A 25,661-nucleotide genomic window follows, 5' to 3' on the forward strand; every position below is an offset into this window, starting at 1 on the left:
GGAAGGTTGGGGAACCTCAAAAGGATGCCCCCTCATCCGTCCCTGTCCCTCTTCTTGATTGACTGGACTCTGAGAAATGGCCCCATGAAATTTATTTTGGTGAAGGCCAGGTTTTGAGTGCCCCAAAAAGCAGCACACATGAAGGGTGATCACATATTTTAGTCTCAAAATAAATCCTATATTGATAGTGTTATGCTCATTTTAGGAATTCTAGAGAGTTTGCAGGTGATATTACCAGGTGAAAAATGTGTTCACTCTTCTGGGATTTGAGAAACCATGTTTGTGATGAAGCTTGTTTCCCTCAATGTCTCCTAGAGTTTATTGAAGGTACCCCAGAAGCAAAGATAAGAGCACATATTCTATAAGTTCACGCTATCTTCCTTAGCCATGTAAGACTGTCTGATGCTTTTAGTAGTTGTCAGATCCCTTTAGTTAGTCCTGAAAGTTTGCAGTTAGATTGTATACCATGAAACACGTTTTTGAGGTGAAATCCGATTTCATAGTCCTCTTTCCAATTAAATATCACTTTTAAGTGCATGCATTTCCAACCAAAAGTTTCGATCTTGTGTACGTGCACCTAACAGTAATATTTTTTGAGGATTAAATGGTATTTGACAACAATTGAAGATATGTTAAGATTTTTTGGGATAAAAATGGCTAGTTTACCAATAAAGCAAATGATTATCCTCCACTTTGACAAAAGACTATTAGTCTTGGAAACAATTAGATTTTCTTTCTCTGCCCAGAAGAAACACGTGGTCCCCACAAAACATATGTTGGGTCGCTGTAGATTTTGTAGGTTTGACTTCCAAACTCAGTAGCATACTTACGAGAGACAAAATCTTTAACTCCATGACTGTTCAAAACAAGCATTTGCAATGCAATGGTCTCTGCATCATTAAAGGTAGAGCTATTGGCATTGCTCATGACATTTTCTTTCTTTAAATCAAAAATAAATGGGCATTGTCATTAACATTGCCAATACACAGCACTCTGCACTCAACAGCACACAATGCTCTGCACACTTGCTCTGCACACTCACTACTCTGCACACTCACTACTCTGCACACTCACTACTCTGCACACTCACTACTCTGCACACTCACCACTCTGCACACTCACCACTCTGCACACTCACCACTCTGCACACTCACCACTCTGCACACTCACCACTCTGCCCTCTGCCCTCTGCCCTCTGCCCTCTGCCCTCTGCACTCTGCACTCTGCACTCTGCACTCTGCACTCTGCACTCTGCACTCTGCACTCTGCACTCTGCACTCTGCACTCACCACTCTGCCCTCACCACTCTGCCCTCACCACTCTGCCCTCACCACTCTGCCCTCACCACTCTGCCCTCACCACTCTGCCCTCACCACTCTGCCCTCACCACTCTGCACTCTGCACTCTGCACTCTGCACTCTGCACTCACCACTTATCCACCGTTCCCCTCGCCCCCCACCCACCCCCTCAATTAACTGCGCATGTTGCATACAAACTGCACAGAGCAGACGTACTTTTTCGTCGGGCCAAATGCTTCCATTGTAGCTATGAGTTCGACTTCAGCATGATTGCAAAACGCTAAAATAAGTATAAACTGAAGTGTGCAGAGGTCCTGAGGCACTATGGGTGGGGTGTCGAGCACAGCAGGCCCGGGGGCGGATCTAGTCCAAACTTTAAACATAAAAGGCCACTCGCACAACAGGTTGGTTGTATGTGCCTTAAGTGGACAGCGTTAAAATGCAGCCTGCATCCCGCTCTCCTGGGCTTGTGTTGGACACACCACAAAGGGTCACGGCTATGTGAATATTCGCCATGCCTTTCCCACGCTCAACGCCGTTTTAAATTCACCCCTAAACTAACTGGCACACGTGGTGCAGAACGTGGGAAAACACAGAAGCCCTTGTTCAAGGGTGTGAGAGAAGGAATATTTTACAGGAACTAGTTTTTCACATGGACAAAAGCATTAAATGTGCTGGAGAAATACCTTAACGCATTTTAATGTGACGCAAAATGCTCAAGGGTTTTAAAGAAAAAAAATCCCGATAAGTTTTTAAAGAGAAATTCCCAATAGGCCATACGTTTTCCATGAATTAATATAGTTAGTAAATGTCTAAAATAAATTATTGTGGCTGCAATTTTTTAAATTTTTTTTGGTGTGGGGGCAGATAAGTGAAAGCCCTGCTTAAGCCCAACCTGTTTGCAGTTTTCTTTTGCTTGATATTAATTACAGGCCACACACTGTTAACTAAGACCGTCTTTGCAACAATGCATAATGTGGGTGTCTCGGGTTACCTAATGGACATGACCAACGTGTCTGGAGTTGTGAAACACTTTTAACTTCTTTTGCTTGATATTAATTACAGGCCACACACTGTTAACTAAGACCGTCTTTGCAACAATGCATAATGTGGGTGTCTCGGGTTACCTAATGGAGATGACCAACGTGTCTGGAGTTGTGAAACACTTTTAACTAGGAAAGAAGCCACGTCAGTATCGCGGCCGCCCCGGAAGTCAGGCACGGTCGCCTGTGACGGGGGCGGGGCCACGTTCACACCGGAAGAGGAGGCAGGCGGAGTCGTAGCGTCTCGCGGCCCGGGGCTCCTGTGAGCGGTGTAGAGCCCCGGGGCCGCGCCAGCAGGAGGTTGGGCGCCGCGTGCTGAGGTAAGGTAGGTGCACGTGTGTGTGTGTGTATGCTCGTGTGTGTGTATGTATGTGTGCGACGGTGACGGCGGGGGAGGGGGGCCTCGGTGCACTTGTGTGTGTGCACGCGTGTGTGTATGAGTCAGGGGTGGTGTCTCTGTATGTATGTATGTGCGTGCGTGCATGGGCGCGTGTATGTGTGTATGCGCATGCGTGTGTGGTGCTTGCGCTTCCCAGGAGACAGCGCCTGGCCACAGCGCGCGTTCCAGTTACAAATCGCCTGGAAGGATGCGCGTGGCCAGGACTGTCTCCTGGGAATGATAGTCGCTGACAAAAGATCTCGGCGGAGACGCGCTTCCGCGCGTTGACGCCGAGACCTAAAAATGAGTCTTTTGTATGTGAGGAAGTAAAGAAATGTAGCTTTGGAGTACAATCTTTAATTTCAGAAATTAGAAACCATGAGTGTATGAACTTCACCATTTGGGTTACGTGAACTTTATATGAACTTTGTTTTTATTGAGAGATTTTGAAAAAAGAATAAAACATTTTCAGTGCACTTGTTAATGAAGACTAGTATAATGTGATAACGTTATGTTAACGTACATACACGCACGCACACATACATACAAACCGGGGTCTAGGGCTGTTCATCCATCGGTCTGTTCTAGTGCTACTTCTGTTTTGGTTCCGCCCACTACAGTATACAGCATGGTGCGATGGATCAGCCCAGTTTAGCTGTTGGCTCCCTTGCACTTCCTCCTTTGCTTGATCACATATGCACATCTGCCTGAAAAGAAGTGCCTTTCTGGGCCAGGGCTGGCTGGCCAAAACTTTCATTTCCAGGCCTTTTTTCTTTCCATTCGTTGTCCTCTTTTTTTAGTTGATCCTTGTGTGTTTAGTCTACGTTTTCAGGTTACAGTAATTTAAAGCCAATAGTACATTTTGTTTGCACACATATGCATTTCTGGGATGTTCATTAAAACTTAAAACATGTTTAGTAACCCTTATAAGTACAACAGCCTGCTAGGAAGCACATACTGGTCTGTTAATGTATATGCACACAGATAATTGTTCGTTTAGTTTTTTCAATGTAAAATGCAGGCATATATCCTCTAACTTTAGATAGCTGTTTTCAGCTTTTTTCCTGTGCATATTTTGTCAATAAAACCTTTTTAAAATAAGCAGCGTACTAGTTTGTGATAGCAAGAACTATTGGCTTTACCAGTGCCTGTTGTTTTACCGGGGACCAATGTAGAGTAATGTGCAGTGTGCAGGAGGCTGCTCTGCTGTCTTACCCAAAAGGTCATTCAGCGTTCACTGCTTGACAGTGCTTCTTCACTCTGTTGCTACAGAGGGTGTCGAGTTCCCATCGAACCACATGACCTGCCTCCTTGATGTCATGCTGTTGTGCTCAATGCAGACAGCCCTCTTCTAGGCTGGCGCATCCTCTGGCCTTAGAATGAATTTGACTGTTGCTTAAGTTGCATTGACACGGTTTGACTAGATAGAACACTACTTGGCCAACTGTTTGATTATGTTCATTAGGAGTGACTTAAAGCCTTGATGTCTTTAAATATAGTTACTTGGTTCTTTAAAATATATATAGTGCTCTCACTACATGCGATTTACTGCTTGGTAAATAATTCTATCTCGTGTGGACTGCTTGCATTGCCATGCATTCGAAACTATTTAACAACTTACAGGTACACTGAATCGTCACATTTTGCAACTATGACATAAAGCATGTATTGTAAGCAGAAAGCAATCTTTTTTCAATGTTTCAGCCTTTTCTAAACGTTTTAGTCAGGACTCCATATACAAGCTAGACCTATTATCATTGTTTCTAATTGTCACCCTTGATGTATTTAATAATAATGTAATACATTTAAAAGATCTTATGCTTTTAGTGTAGCTTGTTACATTACATTTCGTAATTTATTTTCTGCAACACCGAACTGATCATATGGTATAGAGAGCAGTAAATTTGAGGCTATCCATAGAACTCCATAACCCTATATGAGATATTGTAGCCTGTCTTTCTTTCTGCTTTGTAATTGTCTGCAGTTGCACCTTCCTCCTGCCTGTGGATTGTGTGTATAGGGAAAGTACATTTCTTGCAAGTACGAAAGCTCGAAATGGACCTGCGGTCAGGCTTTGCCCACAAAGGTTTGTTCAGACTTGGAGAGCGGCAGAGAAAGCTGTTATTAGTCGTCAGGCTGCTGCAGTGAAGTCTTTGGTTGTAAATCTATTAGCGAGATGTAAATGATTAAAATGTTCTTGATACAGCTGATATTGTGATATTGCCAGTGTCTCCAGATTTTCGCTTGTAAATGAGTAATTTCCTGTCCCTGTATTTTCCTATCAATAACAGCCACTAACTACTTTTGTTTTTGACTTTGACTTGGGACCGATTTATTTTTGTAGATTTGAGTGATTCCAAATATATCCATGATAATTTTAACCCCACTGGTTTTTACTTAAAATTAACTCAGCAGATTTGACGAGCGTATGAACGGAAGAATGAATTGACCAGTTGTTGAACCATGTGCATTTTTCTGTGTGGAAGAAATTATGTGAGAGATAGAACATGAAATGTTCTGTTAAATTCCTTGTAAATTGTAGCAGGTTAATATTTCAGAGCTTTATTAATTGTGATAATGGGCCTGCATGCGCTTAGTTTTGTCGTAATGTCACATAATCAACCCTTGGATGAAACTATTGCATTGCTTTTAAAAGAGGCGTGTATGTATGGTTGGGCAACAAGGGAAAAGTTCTATACATTTTCTGCCTTAATGGTGTGGCCATTTATAGGAGGTAGAGTAGTGAATATTGGTACAAACAGGGAACACTGATCCTCTTACTTACAAATTGAATAGTCTACTTAAAATTAAGTTAATGTACTTCTTAACTCTGCCACTTTTCTACAGCTCAATTCAAGTGAGGTTTCTCCATATGCTGAAGAGTAGTTAATTACCTATGAGAAATACTAACGTATCACCATAACCTGAGCTAACCTCTATCAATGGTAGAATTTAGTTCAAGTTATGTTTATACTTTAGTTTCTTTGTGATTAGGTTGGGGTAAGAGTAAAAATAAAGGATGGTGAAGGTAGGTCCACGTTAGCCAATGCTAACAAAGTCCAGTACAGAGGCAGAGTAGGTCCTCCCCCTGACTTCAGTTTCTGAGATCCATGTCGATTGCAAGCTCTTCAGATAAATGTTCTTACGTGAACAGACATGGAGACTGGCTGACGGCCTGATCCGGGTAACTGTAAAAGGACAGTTCTCAGAAGAAGATTGTTGGTAGAGTCATCATAGGGAATATTGTATTGTTATTGCATGTATAGAGCGCTTACTACCCAGACGAGGCGTAGAAGCGATTTTTCGGCGAGTAGCACGCTACTCCAGAACCCATAGAGGATTAGTGTTGAATTAGTTTAGTGAAACATGTAAGGACATTTTAAGTGGTGGATAGGTTAGTCAGTTATTTGGATTTAGAATGATAGCATAAGGTTAAAGAAAAAAGGTTTGTATTTATATAGCGCTCGTTACCCATGATGGGGTGTTGACGCACGCTATTCAGGAAGCCCATAAAGATTAGTGGTGAATTAAAATGGTGAAATATGATGTGATTTCAGTGGTGAATAGTAGTCAGTTATTTGGAGTGAGAAGGATAGTGGAGGGATAGAAGGGGAAGAAAGGTTTGCATTCATATAGCACTTGTTACCCTTGATGGGTGTTGAAGCGCTTTTCTGGCGAGTAGCACGCCTCTCCGGAACCCATAAAGGATTAGTGGTGAATTAGTATAGTTGAATATGGAATTTGAGAAGTGAACATGTTAGTCTGTTAATTTTGATTTAAAAGGATAGTGGAGGGATAAAAGAGTGAAAGATGTTTTTTGTTGTTTTTTAACAGTAGGAGGAGGCTTTTGGATAAGTAAAAATTCGTTTTTGAGGGGAGGAGTCAGAGGGAAGAGTTTAGAAAGATTTGTTTTAGGGGCTTGGTATAGTAAAAGAGGTGTCAGATGTGCAAGGAGGGGTAGAGTAGGAGAGAGTCTAGAAAGGGTTGTTTTGGGGTTCATAGTAGTGGTATGGGGTTTGGGATAAATGAGAGTGGATGTATAGGATATATTGATAGATGTATAGGATGAGAGAGAGGGTAGTGCATTGGAAAGAGTAGTAGAAAGAGGTTTGAGATGAGTCAGAAGGTTGGGCTAGAAGATATATTGAGAGAAGTATAGGCTTAAGAATAGGGTAGTGCATTGGAAATGCTAAATTAGAAGAAAGTGATAAATATATAGATCCATAAGTACCATAAGTTTGTGTATGTGGATGATGTGGAGTGGGTATTGCTAAATGGGTTAATGGGCAGCATTTCTAGCCCTGCCCGTCTCGAACAGGCTCCAACAAGCAACTGCCCTTGTCCTCTCTGCCCTTATCAGGCTCAAACAGACAACTGACCTTGTCCTCTCTGCCCTTAGCCTCGACGCCCTAACCCTGGCCTTTTATACCCCTAGTAATCGGTTGACCCCTTCAGCCAATGGGAACCCTAGCCCCTAACACTATCCAATCACAACACTAGCCTTAAAATCTACAACCAATAGGAGATCAGGACATTACAGCCAATCTTAGCCCCAGTCCAAGCACCCAATCAGTTCAAAAACACTGATCTCTACGTCCAATAGAGGCCGTATCCCTACCAGTCGTCCCAACCCAAGTCCAAGTAACGAATGGCACAGGAAGCCCTAGTCCCTACTTCCAATAGAAAGCCTAACCCTACTCTTAGTCCCACAACTAGTCCAGCAACCAATCACACCAGAAGCCCTAATCACTACTTCCAATTACAGGTCTAACCCTGGCCCTAGTCCCACCCTATTCCCAACAACCAATAACATAGGAAGCCCTAGTCCCTACTTCCAATAGAAATCCTTACCCTAGCCCTAGTCCCAACCCTACATTGATTGAATCACAAACCCAGAAACCAATCAGAACCCTCAAATACCCAACCAATGAGGACACTAACCCTAATGCAATAGAAACACCAGATACAACCCACCAATCAGTGTACACATGTACCAACCACTAGCAGACCATATAAGGTCCTAGTGACCTCAGACAAGGTTTGCTGGCCAGGAAGCTGCTTCCCCTGGTCAGAATCACCTAGGAGACACAGGCTCAATCCACACTTTGGACTTCTGCATGTAAAGGCCTCACTAACTTGAAATCTAACTATACTGTTTGAATAAAACTTTACTCCCTCTCCTGGCCAAAAACCGAAGTGCACAGTCCCTAGTAAATGAGAATGAGAGGGATAAACTACAGAGTTTGGACTGCAAATCCCACAATTCAACACGTTTAATGGAAGCAATCATGGGCAGGGAAACCACAAGTTTAAAACACAAAACAGGTGATAAAATATGCACTCACAGACAGGTTAAAACTACAATTTTAAACTGTAACAACCACAGGCAAAGACAGTAATCACAGAAAGGGAAAATCGTTTTTTTTAACAACTTTTGTTTCGGGGAAGAGACTGCGCTAGTCTGTCTCCTTACCACTTCCTGGACTCTGTGCACTGCAATCTGGGGCACAGGTAGGCTGCTACTATTAATTTGATAGGTTGGCATGAGCAAGAGACCTCATTTGTTGCTGGCACTTCAGTTCATCTAATAACAAACTAAATAATCTTTTCCTAAAGAGTTTCTTGAATTTAGGGTGGGGTCTTTTTTGGAGCTTAAGTCCAGATCTTGGTCATTCCAGAGTTCGTCTATAGGCTCTCATTGATTTGCCTCGTTCTTGAAGTTTGAATCTGGGCAGGGTGATTTTTAGTATTTGTGATGATGTCAGGGTTCTTCTGGCTGATGTGTAATTTGCTGCTAGTTTCTAAAGATAGTCGTGATCTTCTTTTGGTCTCCTGTTCCATCATTCAGGCAAATATGTATCAGCATGTTGTTAGTATGCATTCTGAATTGGCGATTGTGTGATGTGACTTCTGGAGCTAGACAACTAATATGCATACTGAACAAGAGGGAGGATAGGGCTGATCCTGGGACTGACTTTAATGTGCCAATCCTAACATGTTGACTGTGGTTTTCAAGGAACTGTTGAAGCCACTTTAGTGCTGATCTTGAGCCTCCCATCCGCACTCTTAGCATGTTTACTAGAAATTGAGTTTATATTTATTTGAGCAGTAGCCCTTCACATACAATAGAAATGTAATAGGCTTTGTGTAAATAGTAGCAACTGCTTTTGCCACTTCATTTCAAATGCATGTTCAATTTGTAACAGTTTTTGTGTTAGTCATGAAATATTCCATTAGGATATTTATTTGTTTTACAGATAATGAATTGCAATAAATTGATAAAGCGATTACGACAAATCTATTAGTGTGGCCTTTGTTACACTGAAAGCATTTCGCTTGTCCCTCAGATTTTTGCAGTCACCTGGGGAACATGGAAAATCAGTCTGAGTTGAGCAGACTATCTGAAATAATTCAGGCCTGAAGTTTGTAAGATACTCCTTCACTGACTCGGTCTGGCTGGTTTGAGACTTCTTTCAGTAAAAGTTCTCCAACCTATGAGAGGGTTTCTTCCCATTTATTTTCTACTTTATTCGATTTTTATGCATTGTCAACTGTAAATTTAGTGAAAATAATAGTTTGGGAATTTCTTCCTTGAGATGATTTGGTGTCGTTTGTAAGCAGCTGAGTAATAAATTAAATGCCTTCTTACATGCTATTTTTCAAGCTTGGTTAAATTATTCCATCTACTACAGCATGTGATCCAACTTAGGTGTTGGACTAGATTTTCAAAAAAAGAAGTATGGGTGCTATTTCTTCTGTTACTTAATGCATTGCCAAGACGAACACTTATTTTCTCTGTTCAAGATGTTGTAAATTACAATCTGTAATAATGTACAGTGTAAATCTTTATATGCAGAAGGCTCTTTTGTTCAGTATAATTTCCACAGGGAGCATATAGCCATGTTTAGCAATTTGCACTAAATGCACACTCAATATTCAAGCCTCTAGGAATGTTCAGGACAAAGTCTGCTGCTCTGCAATGCCTAAGATGGGGTCTTTGCTCCCAGTTGTGGCATGGTTTCACTCCCTGTCAGGGATTGTGTTCCTACTTTCACTCTTATTACTTGTTACACACCATATTACGCCAGTTTGGATCACAATAACTTTTATTGTAGAGTGTAGTCCTTTACTGATTACCCTGATTTTTAGATATGGGGTTCTACAAACGAATAATACCAAATCCAAATGGGGCAGTAACTGTGTTGAAAAAGATTATGATAAATGTATGTTTTGTATAGATGTGACCAAGGCCATGGAAGATGATGTACATATTTTATTTCTTTGTCCCTTATACGATACCCCAAGGAAAAAATAGATCAAACCTCTCTGCAATCATTTAAAAATTTGGCATTGTAGAGAGGCGGAGTGCATATTGAGGACGGACACTACACCACTAGTGGTTTTTGGTGTAGCCAAATTCTTGTTTAATGTGAAAATTATTAGAGATAAAATAGGTTTGAAACTGTGATAGTGGATTTAATGGCTTTTGCACATTATGAACATATTCCTGCACCCGCACTTTATTATAGAAAGTATTGTGTATTGAACCCTCTCCAATCTTGTGATTAGATAGTGGTGGCTATGTCAGATATTTAGACTTTTAGATTGTAACTAGGATGAGGGCTATTGAAAGTCTTTTTAATGGTTGTTAACTTTGTTAATTGTTTTTTATAAATTTTAACATATCTTAATAATACTGATTGTATCATTTTTAAATGTATTTTAGGAAAGGATCATGAAAGTGTCCCTTTTAAACACCCGATCCATGTGTTAAAGCCGACTGCCGATTATGTGTCTGATGGGTATATTTTTATTTATGTGCTTTTTGGGTCCAATAGACCGAAATAAAGTCAAATTGATTACCCTGAATAACTATCTTTTAGGTTTAAAGCCATCATGATATAGATTTGATTGTATGCATATTACCATACGATATATTGTTTTCTAATAGGAACTGTTAAAGCAACCTGCTTTCTGCTTCTAAAAACGTTAACTATTAACTCATGACATCTACACTGGCTTTCTTACTAAAGCGATCCGTCAGATTGGTTGCCATGCAACCCTGCCCAGCAACGATATACTAACTGCACTCATCCAGCAATGTGTTGCCAAGCACCCTCACCTAGCAACGTGTTACCATGCCACCCTCTCCAGGTAACAACAATATCCATGGACAAAATATTCTAGAAACTCATCTCTGCTAGCTAGTGAGAGGAGGTCGTCTTCATATACACCTGGGAGCTATGCAATCCAAATACATTCCCTCCAAAAACAGAGACGTAGTCATGTAGGCCCTAGCAAGGGGTATGAGGCGGTATTACATGTCTTGGCAGATCTGAGACGGTGTAGGGTAGAGCTAGTATTCTCTCTATTTTTTTTTTTGTACCAATATAATACATTCATATTTTGTTTTATTGGTTTGCTTTTGCTATTTGTAGTAATATTATCCTATTCACATGCTCCTCTCGGTTGGTATGTAATGGAGTATTTTGCTAATTGGGATCTCTTGTATGTATATATACTGATTTGCGGGGATTTGAAACGGGTAGTTTCCTAATATTCCCAGAAGAAGTATTGTGGTAGGTATGTATTACGCCGAATGTAGCGCCACAACACTGCAGGTGATGGGAAGTGTCTTTATTTGTTACCCAACTCTGGTGCATTCATCCCTCAGCCAGCCAGTGGTCAACTGCCGACCTTGGAATCTTCCCTGCCCATGTCACTTGCATGAATCTAGAATGAACCCAACATTCCACAAACCAGTCCATTGCTAATGGATATCATAACGGTATGTTTTTTTGAAAACACATTTTTCCACTTTGAAAAGCCCAAGTGGGGTGTGTAAAATACCTGTCCATTGTACATTTCTCTGAATCCAACCATGTGTGCTCCCACAGCAAGGGGGTAAACAACTCATTGAAACCAGATTTTTAGCGAATATTCCTGGGCTAGAGTTAGAATAGTAAATTATCCTGGCCTAGAATGCTTACAGGTAAAGACCATCTAATGACTCCATACCCACAAGCTACATTTTTGTGCTCTGATGTTTCAGCCACATAAAATATACTACTGATACTTTAGATCTATTATTCGCAGTACAATCGACAAAAGCGACCAATAGAACGAAAGAGCGTCTAGATACAAAACAATATGTGGCTTTATATAATCGCGTCACACTAGCTGTTTCATGAGGTGGGTTTAGGCGCATACAAAAGCAGGAGAATGTACACAAACGTACTTGTCTCTCGTGCAGTCTTCATATATTTCCTGTACACCGGAAGTAGATAGGACTGGAGCTCAGTATGTATTCAATGCTTTTGTCTAATTTAAGAAGAAATCGGGTCACTAGAAGGAGAAGTGAATAAAGATGATTGAGAGAGTAGTTTACTTTGCTTCATGTATTTGTACACTTAGTATCCATGCATGGGTTTATACACAGTTATTACTAACCAGTGTTAATAAACCCGACTTGTGGCCCTGAAAAAGGATGGAGGACTACATTGACACGCGCTGAGCCTTCAACGAGTGAACTATCTACCATCAATCCTGCTCTCCGCGGTGTTGTGATCTCTTGCAGCAAGTGCAGCAACATACAACAATTGACTGTATTTAATTTGAAGTACAGTACCCTTCAGCTGCCTCGACTTTCAGCCCCTTTCCGTGACTATGTACAAACTTGTATTAGACCTCTGACTTCCTACTTATTTGGATGTTCCTCTTCCTGTAGCTCCTATTACTATCCTAAATGATACAGCATTACAATTATCCAGCACTTACAATCATCCCACTCTCTTCTAGTATTTTCTTTCTTCTGGCCCTTTCTCTTTTTATCTCGCTCTGGCTTCATGGGTATTAACACAAAAATATGTTTAACACAAAACAATTTCAAACAAAAGCCATTAGTGGGGTCATTTAAAAAAAAAAATTATATTTATAACTTTCGTCTCTCGAATCTTCATTGAGTAATCATCACCTTGATCTTCACACACTGGAAGTCTTACTATTGTGCGCAGAACTTAGTTTATAGGGACACCTTAGCTGGAATGTGTATTTTTAAAAAAAGGCCTTACCTGGGTGACCTCATCACAATATTTTTAGGTCTCACTTGACAGAGAGGCTGTCACCTGACCGCAGCTGATCAGCCTAAACGGAGGCGGAGCTTTTAGGAGTACACCAGGGAGGGGGTGGGGAGGGAGCAGGGGCGGATATGCTTTGGTGCCGCCCACATTTTGGTGGACAGGAGTACGTTTTGATTGGGCAAAAGTGTTTCCATGGAACAAGTGCTTCGTCTCCGCACACCTCTGATTATTTTGTTTGATTATGCAGTTGCTTGAGCCTTCAGCAGTATATCTGTCTTTTCGAAGGATTACTAATGCATAAATTATCAAGATTACTGTGGGATGGGACTTGGAACTTTCAGTAGCACACGCCTAGCACTGTTAAAGTTCTCAGATCAGGAGATAATTTATGGTGTTAGTTTTTCTCTGGCGGCAGCGCAGCTCCCTCATACCTTTCCATCAATAGCTTCAGACTTCAGAGTGCAGATGCGTTTGAGATCATTATGGTACGCTCCGGGGTAATACACTTGCATTTTTTAGACCTTCCTTGACAGCAGAGCTGTCGCTTTACCTTTTTTGATTAAAAAAAAAAAAAAGAGCTTTCAGAGTACTGCTGAGAGAGAGGCTTAGGCTTCACCCACATACATTTTCTCTGAGTAGAGGATTTGATTGGGCCAAAGTTGTATGCTTCCACTGAAAAGAGTGCTTGTATCACTCTATTTGGCTTGTGGCAAAGATTACACGATACAGCAAGACAAAGATGGTTATGGCCGAAGACCAATTATCATGGCCTGATCGGTTGGTTATGAATTGTTGTGAAAAAGCCAGTAGGCCCGACATATTTATTGTGAAAAGCATACGTTAAAGTCAATTGGTATTGAAGGGTCCATTGTTATTACAAGGATTTTGTGTTTTTTTTCTACCAACTCCTTGGGTTATAAGATTTACACTGTGAAAATTCTTGTTAAACCCTCTTGGAAGCAACCGTATTTACCTTTGCAATGTTTAATGATTTATACATTTGCAATTTCATGACTATGCCTGACGGTTGACTTGTGGGAAAGTTAATGCTCAGTACAGCATGCCTGAGTTGGTAATGGAGACAAGTCAATGCTAACACGCATAAGCCTAATTAGTGCGCAGGGAAACATTATGCCACATGCCTGGCTTGTTTATTATGGAAAGTTATGACAAAGGTTGTAGGCATAGGTTATTTATTGGGGAAAAAATTGGGGAAAGCCAGTAGTCTTTTTAACAGTGGATTATTTGCACACTATGCTCCCTGCAGTAGACCAAATGTGGTTGCATATAATCTCACAGATTATCATAGTAGGCAAATGTTTTGGTCACCAAACTGTAATACCAAACATACTTGTAATTTTATAACTGCTTGCATGCTCGTTGCCAGTTCTTGTGCACTTGAGTAGGTCTGTGTTAGTTTAGGTATCAAGCCAGTGATAAAGGCTTTAGGCTGATTAGGCCTGTTACATCAGAATCCATAGGAGTGATTTGTTATTTGTTTGTGTTTATTGGCATTTTTGTGATCAACATACAGAATTCAAGACATTGCATCCTCAAGTCCATCTTGGCAATATGGAATAGGCATGTACATCTCCATAACATTTGGGCAAATGGTTATGTACCACATAGAAAGCTACAGGACAACCACAAGGGGATCTGCAAGCTGATATTGGGTTAGATCTCAGTCTTGTTCCAGAATACCTATACAGATGTGCAACCTAGGTCTCCCCTCTCCATTCCACACCGCCAGGGCCTCACCATTGGTTTGCCCAACTATGCCCAACCCCTGTATGGGCAGGAAAGTGAACAAACTTAAACTCAGGGTGCGAACTGTTCTCTTACTATAGAGAATACTTAGAAGTGATCTTTTAATTATGAAATGGTATGGCAAAGCAAGTAGGTTTGACTTAATTATTGTGAAAAGCATGTGTTAAAGGCAATAGGCATTTAGAGATGGATTGTTAAAACACTGTGTGAGTAATTTTGTGAGGTTGTGCGAAATTTGCATGATGTGCTTTGATGTATGTGAATTGTGGTGTTTTGTCAATTTTTAATGGGAGGACACTTTTTGCTCAAAGGTTCCACGGACATCAGCTACTAGTTTTCTGTTTGTTCTCATTCCCATGATCCTGCATTAAAAAAGTGTAAGGAACAGCGAAGTCATTACGCAACATGATTTAATGGTGTAATTTAGGGATTTTTTTTTCCTGAGTAGCAAAATTTCTGAATAGATGCGAAATACACTGTCATTTCATTTTTGCCCAGCTCTAGTATTTTGTTAAACAGAGTCTCAGAGATTATCCTATTAAGCAAGCGTTTTGATGACCCAAACATACAAACCATGTGGATAGATGATTTTGCAATCTGTGGTGATCCTTGTTCGACTCCGAATAAGGGTTTTATGTTTTAGCAACTGCGATTTTTGTTAATATTTGTAATCTTGTTGCAGCATACCTGATGAGTGAGATGCCTTGTGGGAAAACATTTGAGCAGTAGGTTGGGCTCAGTTGGTTTTGGCGACAACCCAATGATTAAGATAATATGCCTGATTGGAATGAAAAGTTACTATTAATTCAGTAAGCTTGACACATTGCTTGTGAAAACCATAAACTCTACAGGCATTTAAGGGTGGATTGTTGCTACTTTGTATTAAAGCCTACTATTAGGTATTTAGTTAAATGCTATCTCAGAATGCCCTGTGCGGAGGGATTTTGCTTCTGGTTACCACAATTCCCCCCCCCCCCCCCCCCCTCCCAGCAAATACGTAGGATCAAAGGTTTATTTTGTAATAATTAAGGAAATAATCTTTTCTGGAAGCCTAGCGGGCTAAACAGACTGACTCTATCTTGTATTTTAAAAAAAAACCTTAAATAATTCATACATATAGATACATTAAGGGTTTTTAGATCTGCCTTCTTCTCTGTTTCTAACCACGACAGTGTTTTGCCCTGCCCACTTCAGTCATTGGCTCTTTTGCTGCCTGAATGATGGCTGTTTTTGATCACATATGCATTTTCACCTGAAAATAAATGTGCTTCAGTGTCAGGGCTATGTAGCCAGCCCTTTAGTTTTCGATTTTCAACTTTTATAGTTTCCCTTTCACTTCTTTAAATAAGTGAGTTTTGATTTAAACCGTAAGGTCCTTGTGAATTGCCTATACAATTCTGGGGTTGTGCTGGGTTGGGAATTATACCTTTTGCTTATTGTATCACACTTGGAAAAAACAGATTGAAACTCCGAACCCCAAGCTTATATTTCAGCAGGGCAAACATGCTGGCATTTAACATGTGAAAATGCGCTGTAAATACAGAGACAAGCAGATTTTAGAGAACCCTTTCTTACTGTAATTCATTTGACGTGGTTGTCAGGATGGCAGCTGTGGCATTAGAATGGCAACTACCCTTAGTTGAGACCAAAAAAACGTGTAACAGAAATTTTGAATCCTGGGCCGGCTACTTCTGAGCCCTTGTTTACCTTTAACGATGCCCTCACTTATACTTTAATGCCACTTGGTGGAAGCATCGTTTTTTGCTCACCTGTAAATGGGCAGGTAGCCAGATGTCATGGAAAGGTGCCTGGTGACCTGCATTTCCTCACCAGACACCCCTCTCCAGACAGCCTTATAGTGCAAGCTTCGACCAGTAAAGTGAATCGTATCTTATTTCCAACTACTCCTCTGGATAGGGGATCCAATAGGATTGAGGCTTTTGGCAAGCCCGTGTTTTCTTCGAGCAGCATTGCGATCAGTAAATGTTGATTGTTTGCTGGGTCTTTAGACACATGCCCTGTGGGACATGGCTAGTGAGATCTTATTGGCAGTCCTAAAGATATTGGGGCCTCTTTGGCCCATACGATTCACAATGCCAGGTTGCGGCCATATGTTTTTTTTTTAAGTTTGATTTTATTGAACAGTAAATAAAAACATAAGGAAGCAGGAATGAAGAAAAACAGACAATATGATACACCATCAAATTATACAATCATGGGAGAGAGGGGGGAATGTCATATAACAATGTAAGGAGATAAAATTATGGGTACATCTGAAACCAAGTACTGAAGAGACAAAGCCATCGTAATAAGCTACAGAAAGCAATTAATAGCAAGAGAAATTAATTGTGTATCTCAATAAGAATGAACATCATGGGTGACGGTTGAAGGGGCAGATGAGGAAAGGTAATTCACTAAAGGAAGCCAAAGGAGATCTCGTTTAATTGCTAGGGAAACAGGTGAAACAAAATTAGTGTCTAGTCTATGATGGAAACATATTGCATTCCACCATGAACGGAAGGAGACATTAGTGGCTTGTTTCCAATTAGATGTAATATGATGGAAAGCAATGGCTATCAAAAGGTCAATGAAGAGGTAATGATTGTGAGACTGGGGGAGTGCGGAGGATAACAAACCCAAAAAGATGTGAGTAAGGGAAAAAGGAATGTGAAATTGAAATTTTTGGGGATTTGCAACAAAACTAATTTCCAAAATTGAAGAATAGGAGGACATTCAAAAAGCATATGTTTCAAATCTGCAGAGAAACAGGAACATGACCAGCAAAAGTAGGGGAACTGTCTGAGGAGAAGGTGGATAAAACGGAGGGAGTCAAGAGAGTGCGATTGTAAATAAAATGAGTTTGGGTTGTGTTGGCAGCTCTAGAGGTTTTTTGGAGTTTAGACCAAATTTTGTCCCAAACGGCCATATGTTAAGTGTGCAGGTCTCAATACTACAGTTTGACTGGGGAGGGCAGTCAGCACTTCGTCAAAACGTGTATGCGTTCCACAGGATTTTTCGATGATCTGGAGGGCTCCCTTGTGTATATACCCTTTGATGGGCCATGCCCTTTTGGTGAGAAGGCATAGTCTGTATTGAAGCATTTTAAGTACTGCTACAATGTGCTCTTAACCCTTTCGATGCTGATGACGAGCTCAGCTCGTCATCACCCACGGGTGTCGTGTGCTGATGACGAGCTGAGCTCGTCATGAATAAATGGCATCAAGAGTTTCCCAGCACAGGGGGGGAAAACGCCCAGCAGCCATGTGGTTAAGGAGGGTTGACCTCTTCCAAACAGCCACTCCATCAATTCAGAAAGTTTACAGTTATTCAAAGGGCTGGATAGAGGCATCATTCTCAACCATTGGCCCAGGTACCCCACTCATGGACATGAATCAGCAAGAAGCATGTGGGCCAGAAGGGCAGCAGTGCTCCCACTCCTCTTCCCCTGCTACTATGGCTACCACCCCCACTTAAGTTTGCCCTTGGTGACTCATTCCGAAACGTTGGGTGGCATTATTTTACATTCCCTCCTGGGTTTGCGATCCCTTATGTCCAATAGGTGGAACTTATGGATCCTTCAAAATGGTTACATCTTGCCTTTTATTTTCGCCGCACCCCTTACAACCTCCCACACGAGCTAATTCCAAGCAAGCACCCTCCCATTCTATTACAGTTGGTATGGTTGTTAGTCTCCAATTGCTATTGAGAAAGTTCCTGACTCAGAACGACGAGAGGGTTGTTGCATTCGCTATTGCCTCATTCCAAAGGCGAACAGGAGCCTCAGGTCTGGATCTTCTTTCCTAAGGAATGCTCATGCTGGTTCAGATCCTGTCTGCTCTGAATCTGGGCAAATGGGTGGTGTCCTTAGACCTGCAAGACGTGTTTTTTCATGTACCAGTTCTACAGTTTCACTGACATTACCTGCAGTTCCAAGTATGCTAGTAGCCTTTTCAGTTTCTTTTGATCCCATTTGGCCTCACCAGCACACCTTCGATGTTCCCGAAAGTAGTGGAGCTGCTAGCTGCCCATCTTCAGAAGTCTGTGAGCTGCCCATCTTCAGAAGTCTGTGATAGCCGTATTCCTGTGCCTCAACGGCTCGTGAAAATAGTTTGCTGCAGTCGGTCGAGGACCACCTCTGAACGGCGGAAAGCCTCATGACCTCATTGGATTTCCCTTTCCACTAGCCAAAGTCCCACCTGACTACTTTGCAGAGGGACACTGTGCACATGCTGCAACAAGTAGGGTGGAGAAGAGGTCCTGTGTCCGGTGGCTCTGTGCCTCTGAAGGGGGTTAGTGCGCCAGCTCATCTTTCTGATGGTAAACCTGGCAGGATCCATTAATGTCAGAGCAGCCAAACTGAGCTCCGTGCATCTGGCAAATCACGAATGGCGTCTACATCCTAGGTGGTGCAGGGTGTTATCCAACAATGGGGAGAACCCTGGCTAGATTTTTTCGCCATCATAGAGTATGTGCAGTTTTGAAGGTTTTACATGTTGGGGTTTCCTGGAAATGGTCGTTAGATGTGTTCTGCTGGAATGGAATAGAGAACTCCCTTCCGCCCCTGCCTCTCCTGCCCCGGTTTTGAAACAGTTCAGGAGTGACTTTGGCCCAAGTCATCCTAGTGGCTCCGGATTGGGTCAGGAGAGTGTGGTACCTGGACCTTCTGGGCATGAGCATCTGTTCTCCGATCAGGTTACCACTTCGCAATCTCCTCCTATATCAGCAGCAGGGCATGGCCCTCCACTCAAATTTGCACCTGTATGTGTGTAGATTGAGCAGTGATAATTGACTGCATTTACGTTTCCCCTGAAAGTAGGGGATGGCACTTGTCTCCAAAATCTATCTATATCCATGTGGGGCTCTGGGTCAAATTTGTCTGTCCTTTTGGCGATCAGCTTTTTCTGGGGTTCTCTGGAGTAAAGAAAGGAAAGGCTGTGTAGAAGTGGACCCTGTCGATGTGGATCCTCTGCATTAAGATCTGCTACACATATGCCAAGAATGGAAGGTCTGAGAGGCCATTTCACCAGCACTAAGCCTGCCACCATTGCCTTGGCATGCAGCTTGCTGACCTAAATGTCTACCAGGTTGTGTCTTGCGCGCCAGTGCATGAGTGTACAAAGCACCCACTAGGTCCTGCAAGACGTTTTTGGTCTGAGCCCACTCAACAGACCCTCCTTCTGGGGGAGTTACTGCTTTGGTATTTATTATACGGTGATGAAACTGCATTTAGAAGTATCCATTAGCGTGTTCTTTCTGGTGGGTATTCTGTCTAACCCCAGATTCCTCACTGCCCTCCCACCTTCCTGTTCTGTGGAGGGGTCTCTTTTAAAAATATTAAATGGTTCCAAGTTAGTTTTCAACACACGGGTGCCAACAATTGTTCACACTGCGCCTGGGACATGGAAAGGGAAAAGACAATAAACTGGCATCAGTGCGCAGGGGGTGGTACTTCAGCGCGGCTCTGCTTGTCACTTGTGGGGTTATGTTGAGTCAGAGCGAAGCCCCATGGCTCATCTAGTGATGCACAGGAGCACTGCTGTGGAAGAGGTTTTCCAGATTCAGTCTGGTACCTTGGAGTATTCTAAGCTGATAAAATCTGCAGTTAGAAATAATGTTACTAGTGGTAAGTAACTTGTTTGTCTCAATTAGAGACCTTGAGACATAGTCCAGGCAGTGGCTTAAGTATGAAAAAAAGGCTAAAAATACCTAAAGATCCAACAATGAGAACTTAATGATACAATTTCTTACATATAATTACTTTTCTATTGACCTCATCAATACCGTGGTTTATCCTGCCATCCACCCGCCTAAGCATAATGATGGCTTTAGCACATTGTGTCCTCACTGGCATAATGATGGCCACCACTGTTATATGGTAGGGATCCTTGACTTCTTGTGCACATCTGTTGGTTACCCCAGTCACTGATTTCTAGTAGCTTTAGAGATTTTCTTGGTATGTCAGAAGCCTTCCGCGTCAACTGTTGGTTTGTGAAAACTTTTTGTCGTATATTTTGATGAAGCTATTTTAATGCAGTTTATGACTTTGTCATCATTATCGAGTTGGGCCACACCAAGCTGGAAAATTGATGTACCTAATCAGTGCATCTCAATCAAAGTTTTTTGTGGTCGCTGTAAACCAAGCTCTTGTGTCTATACCTATGAGATCCGTCTAGCCTGAGGGATATCTGTAGTGTTTACGGAATGAGATGGAGTTTTATTTAATGTTTCATTTTTTCCACTGTGTCTTCTAAATGAAATTCTCAGTTATGCACAATTATGCACTACATTTTTCTAACTTTTCACAAGCTGGACCGAAAGAAGGTGGCATGTCAGGGATGTGGGGAAAGAGGGAATATAGGTGTTCATATGTAAACCCCACCTTCGCAACAGCCACAAGGAGGCCAGGCCTTGCTTGACAGACTAAAATAGTCAAATATTTCATGAATCATTTTCAGTACTGTTCATAAAACATGTCGCTTTAAACCAATTTCTTTGAAAATTGTGCAGTAAAACGCATTGTTTGGCCACATTCTGCAAAGTTTTGTTAGAGGGAGAACCCAACTTGCTTCCACCGTCAATCAAGCCTCCTGCCCACTCCCACCAGCTCTCCCCAATTCACCCTGGGACAACTCTGTAAAATAAATGTTGGCAATTTATGTACCACCACTTTAAAAATCGCCAGCCATTCGCATCACAGCCTGTACAGGCCACATATATATCTACACTCAGATAGCGCACGACCCAGGGGCTCCTGCTAGCACGCAGTTTTGCGCCAGTAAATTTTACTAGCCCTCGGTCTTTCCACTTTGTATCCACGTTGTCACTTCCGCCAATATTCAGCTCTTAAACTGGATACTCCAGGAAGATATTTCTGTTTCCTTTAATCGTTATAGTGCCGTGGCTTCAGACTAACCTTTTATGTTTTGCAATACGGATTGGTGTTTATTTTTTTTTTTACTTTTGTACTAATTTAAGGTATTTCGGTGACAATGATTTTGACTGAAATGATTTAGCCGAAGAGTAAAATGTAAGTCTGACATTTTATTGGTGGTAAAATCTCATTGGGTCGGCTCACAAGTATTCTGCACATAGAACTTAACAGCTCTACGAAAAAAAGTGTTTGCTATTTAAAATTCCACATTAAGTTTAACCAAACCAGAATTGATTAACTTTTCCAGCAGGTAAGTGCAGTGGAAAATTCACTGAATGTTGGGGTAGGGGCAGTAGAGGCATTATCAGCTGGTTGCTTTGCGAAGTGAAGGCATCCTTTGGGGTTTCAGAAGCATTTCCCTTGCAGTTTCCCACTCCTGACCTCAGTATTTGTTTGTTGCTAGCTTTAATTTCATTTGTTTCTACTGAGGAAGTATGCCATACAAGTTTTGAAAAAGCATTTTGTTGCTATTGAAACTTATAATTCATTTTACATCGTTTCATTATTCACTTTTTAACATGATATACATAATTATAAATTATAACCAATTTTCTTATTACATTTAGGTTTCGAAAGAAAAAGATGGAAAGGGGCCACGTGAAGCTGTATCGCCATCGGAGGAGGAAGCATTTTGCTGGCCTGGGCCGAAGTCAGTAACATTAATGAGGAATTCGGATGGGTTTGGGTTCACTCTGAGGCACTTCATTGTGTATCCACCGGAGTCAGCAGTTCAGTTCACTTTAAAGGTCAGATTGATTTAACAAACTTTGTACATCTGTGACACACTTTGTTTTTGTTTTATCCTCCAAGTTTTTTTCATGTCAAAATTATGACCTAAAGGAAAATGTTTGTCTGTGAATATTTCTCATTAGTTGCATGCTTGAATACACCCTGACATCATGGCCGAAAACTCGGAATACTTCACCTATTTTTCTTCTCCCAAGAACATCTTGTCATTGAACCAAGGTTGAAAGGCTTTAGTGTCCTTCAGTATTGGATTGCTTTCTTGTGGCCAGAACTTGGAGCATAACATAAGGCGTTCCCCAGTAAATAGAAAAATATCTGCTTAATGTTACAAATTGGAGATTTGTTCCTATTTGGAAAGATAGGAAAGTGGGTGGAAGAATATAGCTGAACCTAAAAAACATAATAATAAAAACAGCAAACTAGCTTCTAGGTCCTCTACAGACAACTTTACACCACTAAAAAAAATGTCTTCAATTTATGCATGAGTGTTATTCATCCCATTAACAGATGGCAGTGTAGATATTGACATTGCATCTAACTCCATGCTTGCCTCTTCTAATGGTATGTTTGCACAACCACTTGAAAGTGATATATTCACCTTCAGGAAACTGCTTTAAATACAGGGAAATGTATTTGGAGAGGATGATTTGTTTAAAAACATTCTTGTATACCTTTTCAAGCTGCCCTTCTTTCTCTACGTTTTAATTTGCTTCCATTGGCCCTGCATTCCTTTGTGTAGATGCCCCGAAATGAAAATCTCAGGAAATCACTGAAATGCGAACAGCCCCGAGTGCAGAACACCAGTTCCCAGTGATGGACTAGACAATAATTGGCCTCAATATAAAAATTCTCTCTGACTCTGTGATGAATGGGGCAGACAGGAGTGCTTTTCACTCTTGTCAGATTTATTAAATTACTTCTGTTGTCCTCAGAATGATTTGTGGACAACAATTTTCCTGTGTGGTATGGTAGCTTGGAGAGTTTCTTCTTTACATTTTTTTATTCAATTGTTTTATTACTGTTGATCTGTCAAACATACTTACCTACAGCCAAGGGCTGGCAAGAATTGTGCTGTATTCTCAGAACAACTTTTTATAAGTTTAGCCAAAGCACCACGCCCTTTCATCCCCTGGTAACCTCAACATACACCACCACACATTCTCATTGATTTCAGGGTATATTGACTGCAATGTTGATTACTTCTGTGTAGGGAGGCGGGCTCTCTAGTGTTCCTCCAGCCCACTAGGACTTATGTACATTTGTGTGAGGTAACGTAAGGCGTCTGTCTTATGCCATTTGGGTAAGATCCTGTGGGATAATTCTCAGTTATCTGGGAGATATGAACTTCCTTTTTCGGAACACGAGGTCTAGGACAGACCCTGTCCCATTCAGATGCAAAGATGTTTCCCTCTACACAAGAGTAGCTAAAATCTTTTACATTCCTAGACAGTCCCATAATCTATATATCGAGTCCCTCTGATCTGGCATAATGGCCATGCCCAAATGGACAGTGATGGCCACACTGGCCGCCCCAATGTCATTGAGATTTGCTTACCTCTCTTAGATGTAAATGGGTCTGTTTGCTGTATGGTAGTCCCAGGTGGTGTAATGGTGTCATATAAATGCTGCATATTTGGGGACCTTCAAAGAACACGCGTAATTGTACCAACTGCATCACACCCCTGCCTGCATCTGTCCGAGCTCTGTGGGGAGCTCATATCTCCCAGGAGTGTGATAGTGCTCTGCAGATTAATCCAGGTTTCTTTCCCTGCAGTACTTTTAGCCGAGGAGTGCATCCTTAAGAAGGCCTCTTCCAATTCCCTGTCTATGAGTGGATGTTGCACATCCTGCTCTTATGGATTTTTTGTTGGTATTTTTTCTCGCATTCACCATGAATTAATTTAGTGCTTTAGTACTAGATGCTACAGCACTCAAGTGCCTCACTGGATAATAATGAAGCCTGGCAGACTATACTCCTCCATAAAAGTTTCAGATGCTTTAATACCACCTGCCTCAAAGAGTGGCCCTGTTCTTCCACTACCTCTGCTCTCCCATAAGTCAAACTGACACACCTCTATCCGCGGGAAAGCTGGTTCGCCAGTGAAGGGAACTTTCAGTGAAGTGTCCCAGGACCCCACTTTCCTTTCCCCCTCTAACTGATCTCAGACCTGAACGTGGCTCCTTGATCATGCACTTTGTTTTATTAGCGTTTAGAGTACAAATTGATCTTGAAAATTTGCTCTGACAATTCCGAACGTGAGCAATTTAGAATTTTTTTTGCTGCTCATGGCGGACACTGGTATTCTTTTGTGTTTCGGCAAATGGGGTGTTGATTATTTGCAAGTTTCACTGGCCGGGTTTTTGAGTAACAAAGCAGCCGGTTACGTTTTTTTTAATCTCTTGTTCAGCTGTAGGATTCACAAGCTCTGATTGATTGGTGTGCTTGTGTAAAGTAACATCCTTTCATAAGCCATTTTGTCGCTCGCCCAGGTGGTGTTATGTTGACCGTCATCAACCCCAAGGAGGTATGCTAATTGGGCTGAGCTTCTGAGGAATGTCTGTCAGAGAATTTAGCTTTCTCATTTCTTCCCGTCAAGTTTAAGTTAGCACTTTGTCAGATTTATTTCATTTGAATAACTTACATTTTTTATTACCACCCCTGTCAACAAATTATCCAACCTAATGACGAGTTCAACTATTATCCATAATTTCTTGAACGGCTCAGGAAAAAAGTAGTGGACTCTGTTGAAGAATTATGTAACTTCTGATTTTCAAAGGCCTCTGGCTGGAAAGTTTGTGAAAACTTTAATTGCTCTCTTGAACTATTCTAGTGATTGCTTGTATGTGAGTCTTACTACACCAGTTATCAGAAGAAAGATCTCTTTGCACTAAGATATTTGTTTTATTATCACCTCACCACCACCTATGTAATAAGAAACCATATAAATGCTTGATGTTATTAGATTTAAAATCGGCATCAAAAGAGTTGATGAAAAACATAATTCCGAAGAAAATTTACATTTTGTGTTTGAATTGATTTCTTTCACCCATTAGCAGTGCCCCTTTCGAGACTTCGGTAGGGGCTACTAGTAGAGGCAGAGTCTCTGCAACAACAGGACTCCCATTCCTTTCGAGGTTGGGGATCAAGCCAACAGCGTCAAGCACCCCATCTCCCCGGGCAACGTGCTACCCATACCCCCATCCCCCCCCCGCAAAACCATTTGTAATTTGCCCTTGGAGACTCATAATCACTTGGTTGGAGGCTTCATCTTTCACCTCCTCGGCTGAAGGTGCAGCGTGTCCAGTCAATTGGTGCTCACATTGTACAAAATAAATGCTCTTTATGCTTTCTGTCTTATCACCTGTCATCTCACCTGCCCCACATCACCTCCCAGATTACTTGTCCGTATTTGTTGA

The 25,661-nt window shown here is 41.5% G+C and overlaps 1 protein-coding gene across 2 annotated transcripts in view; it reads left to right on the forward strand.

Moving 5' to 3' along the window:
* Positions 1–25,661, forward strand: part of ARHGAP21 (Rho GTPase activating protein 21) — a 430,157-nt gene that overhangs the window by 180,257 nt on the left and 224,239 nt on the right. For both annotated transcript variants that reach the window (XM_086941663.1, XM_086941662.1), the window contains exon 3: positions 22,064–22,243. In XM_086941663.1, the coding sequence (XP_086797789.1) occupies positions 22,064–22,243 (180 nt within the window). The remainder of the gene's footprint in view (positions 1–22,063; positions 22,244–25,661) is intronic.

Source organism: Lissotriton vulgaris, chromosome 10, assembly GCF_964263255.1.
Source record: "Lissotriton vulgaris chromosome 10, aLisVul1.2, whole genome shotgun sequence".
NCBI lineage: Eukaryota > Metazoa > Chordata > Amphibia > Caudata > Salamandridae > Lissotriton > Lissotriton vulgaris.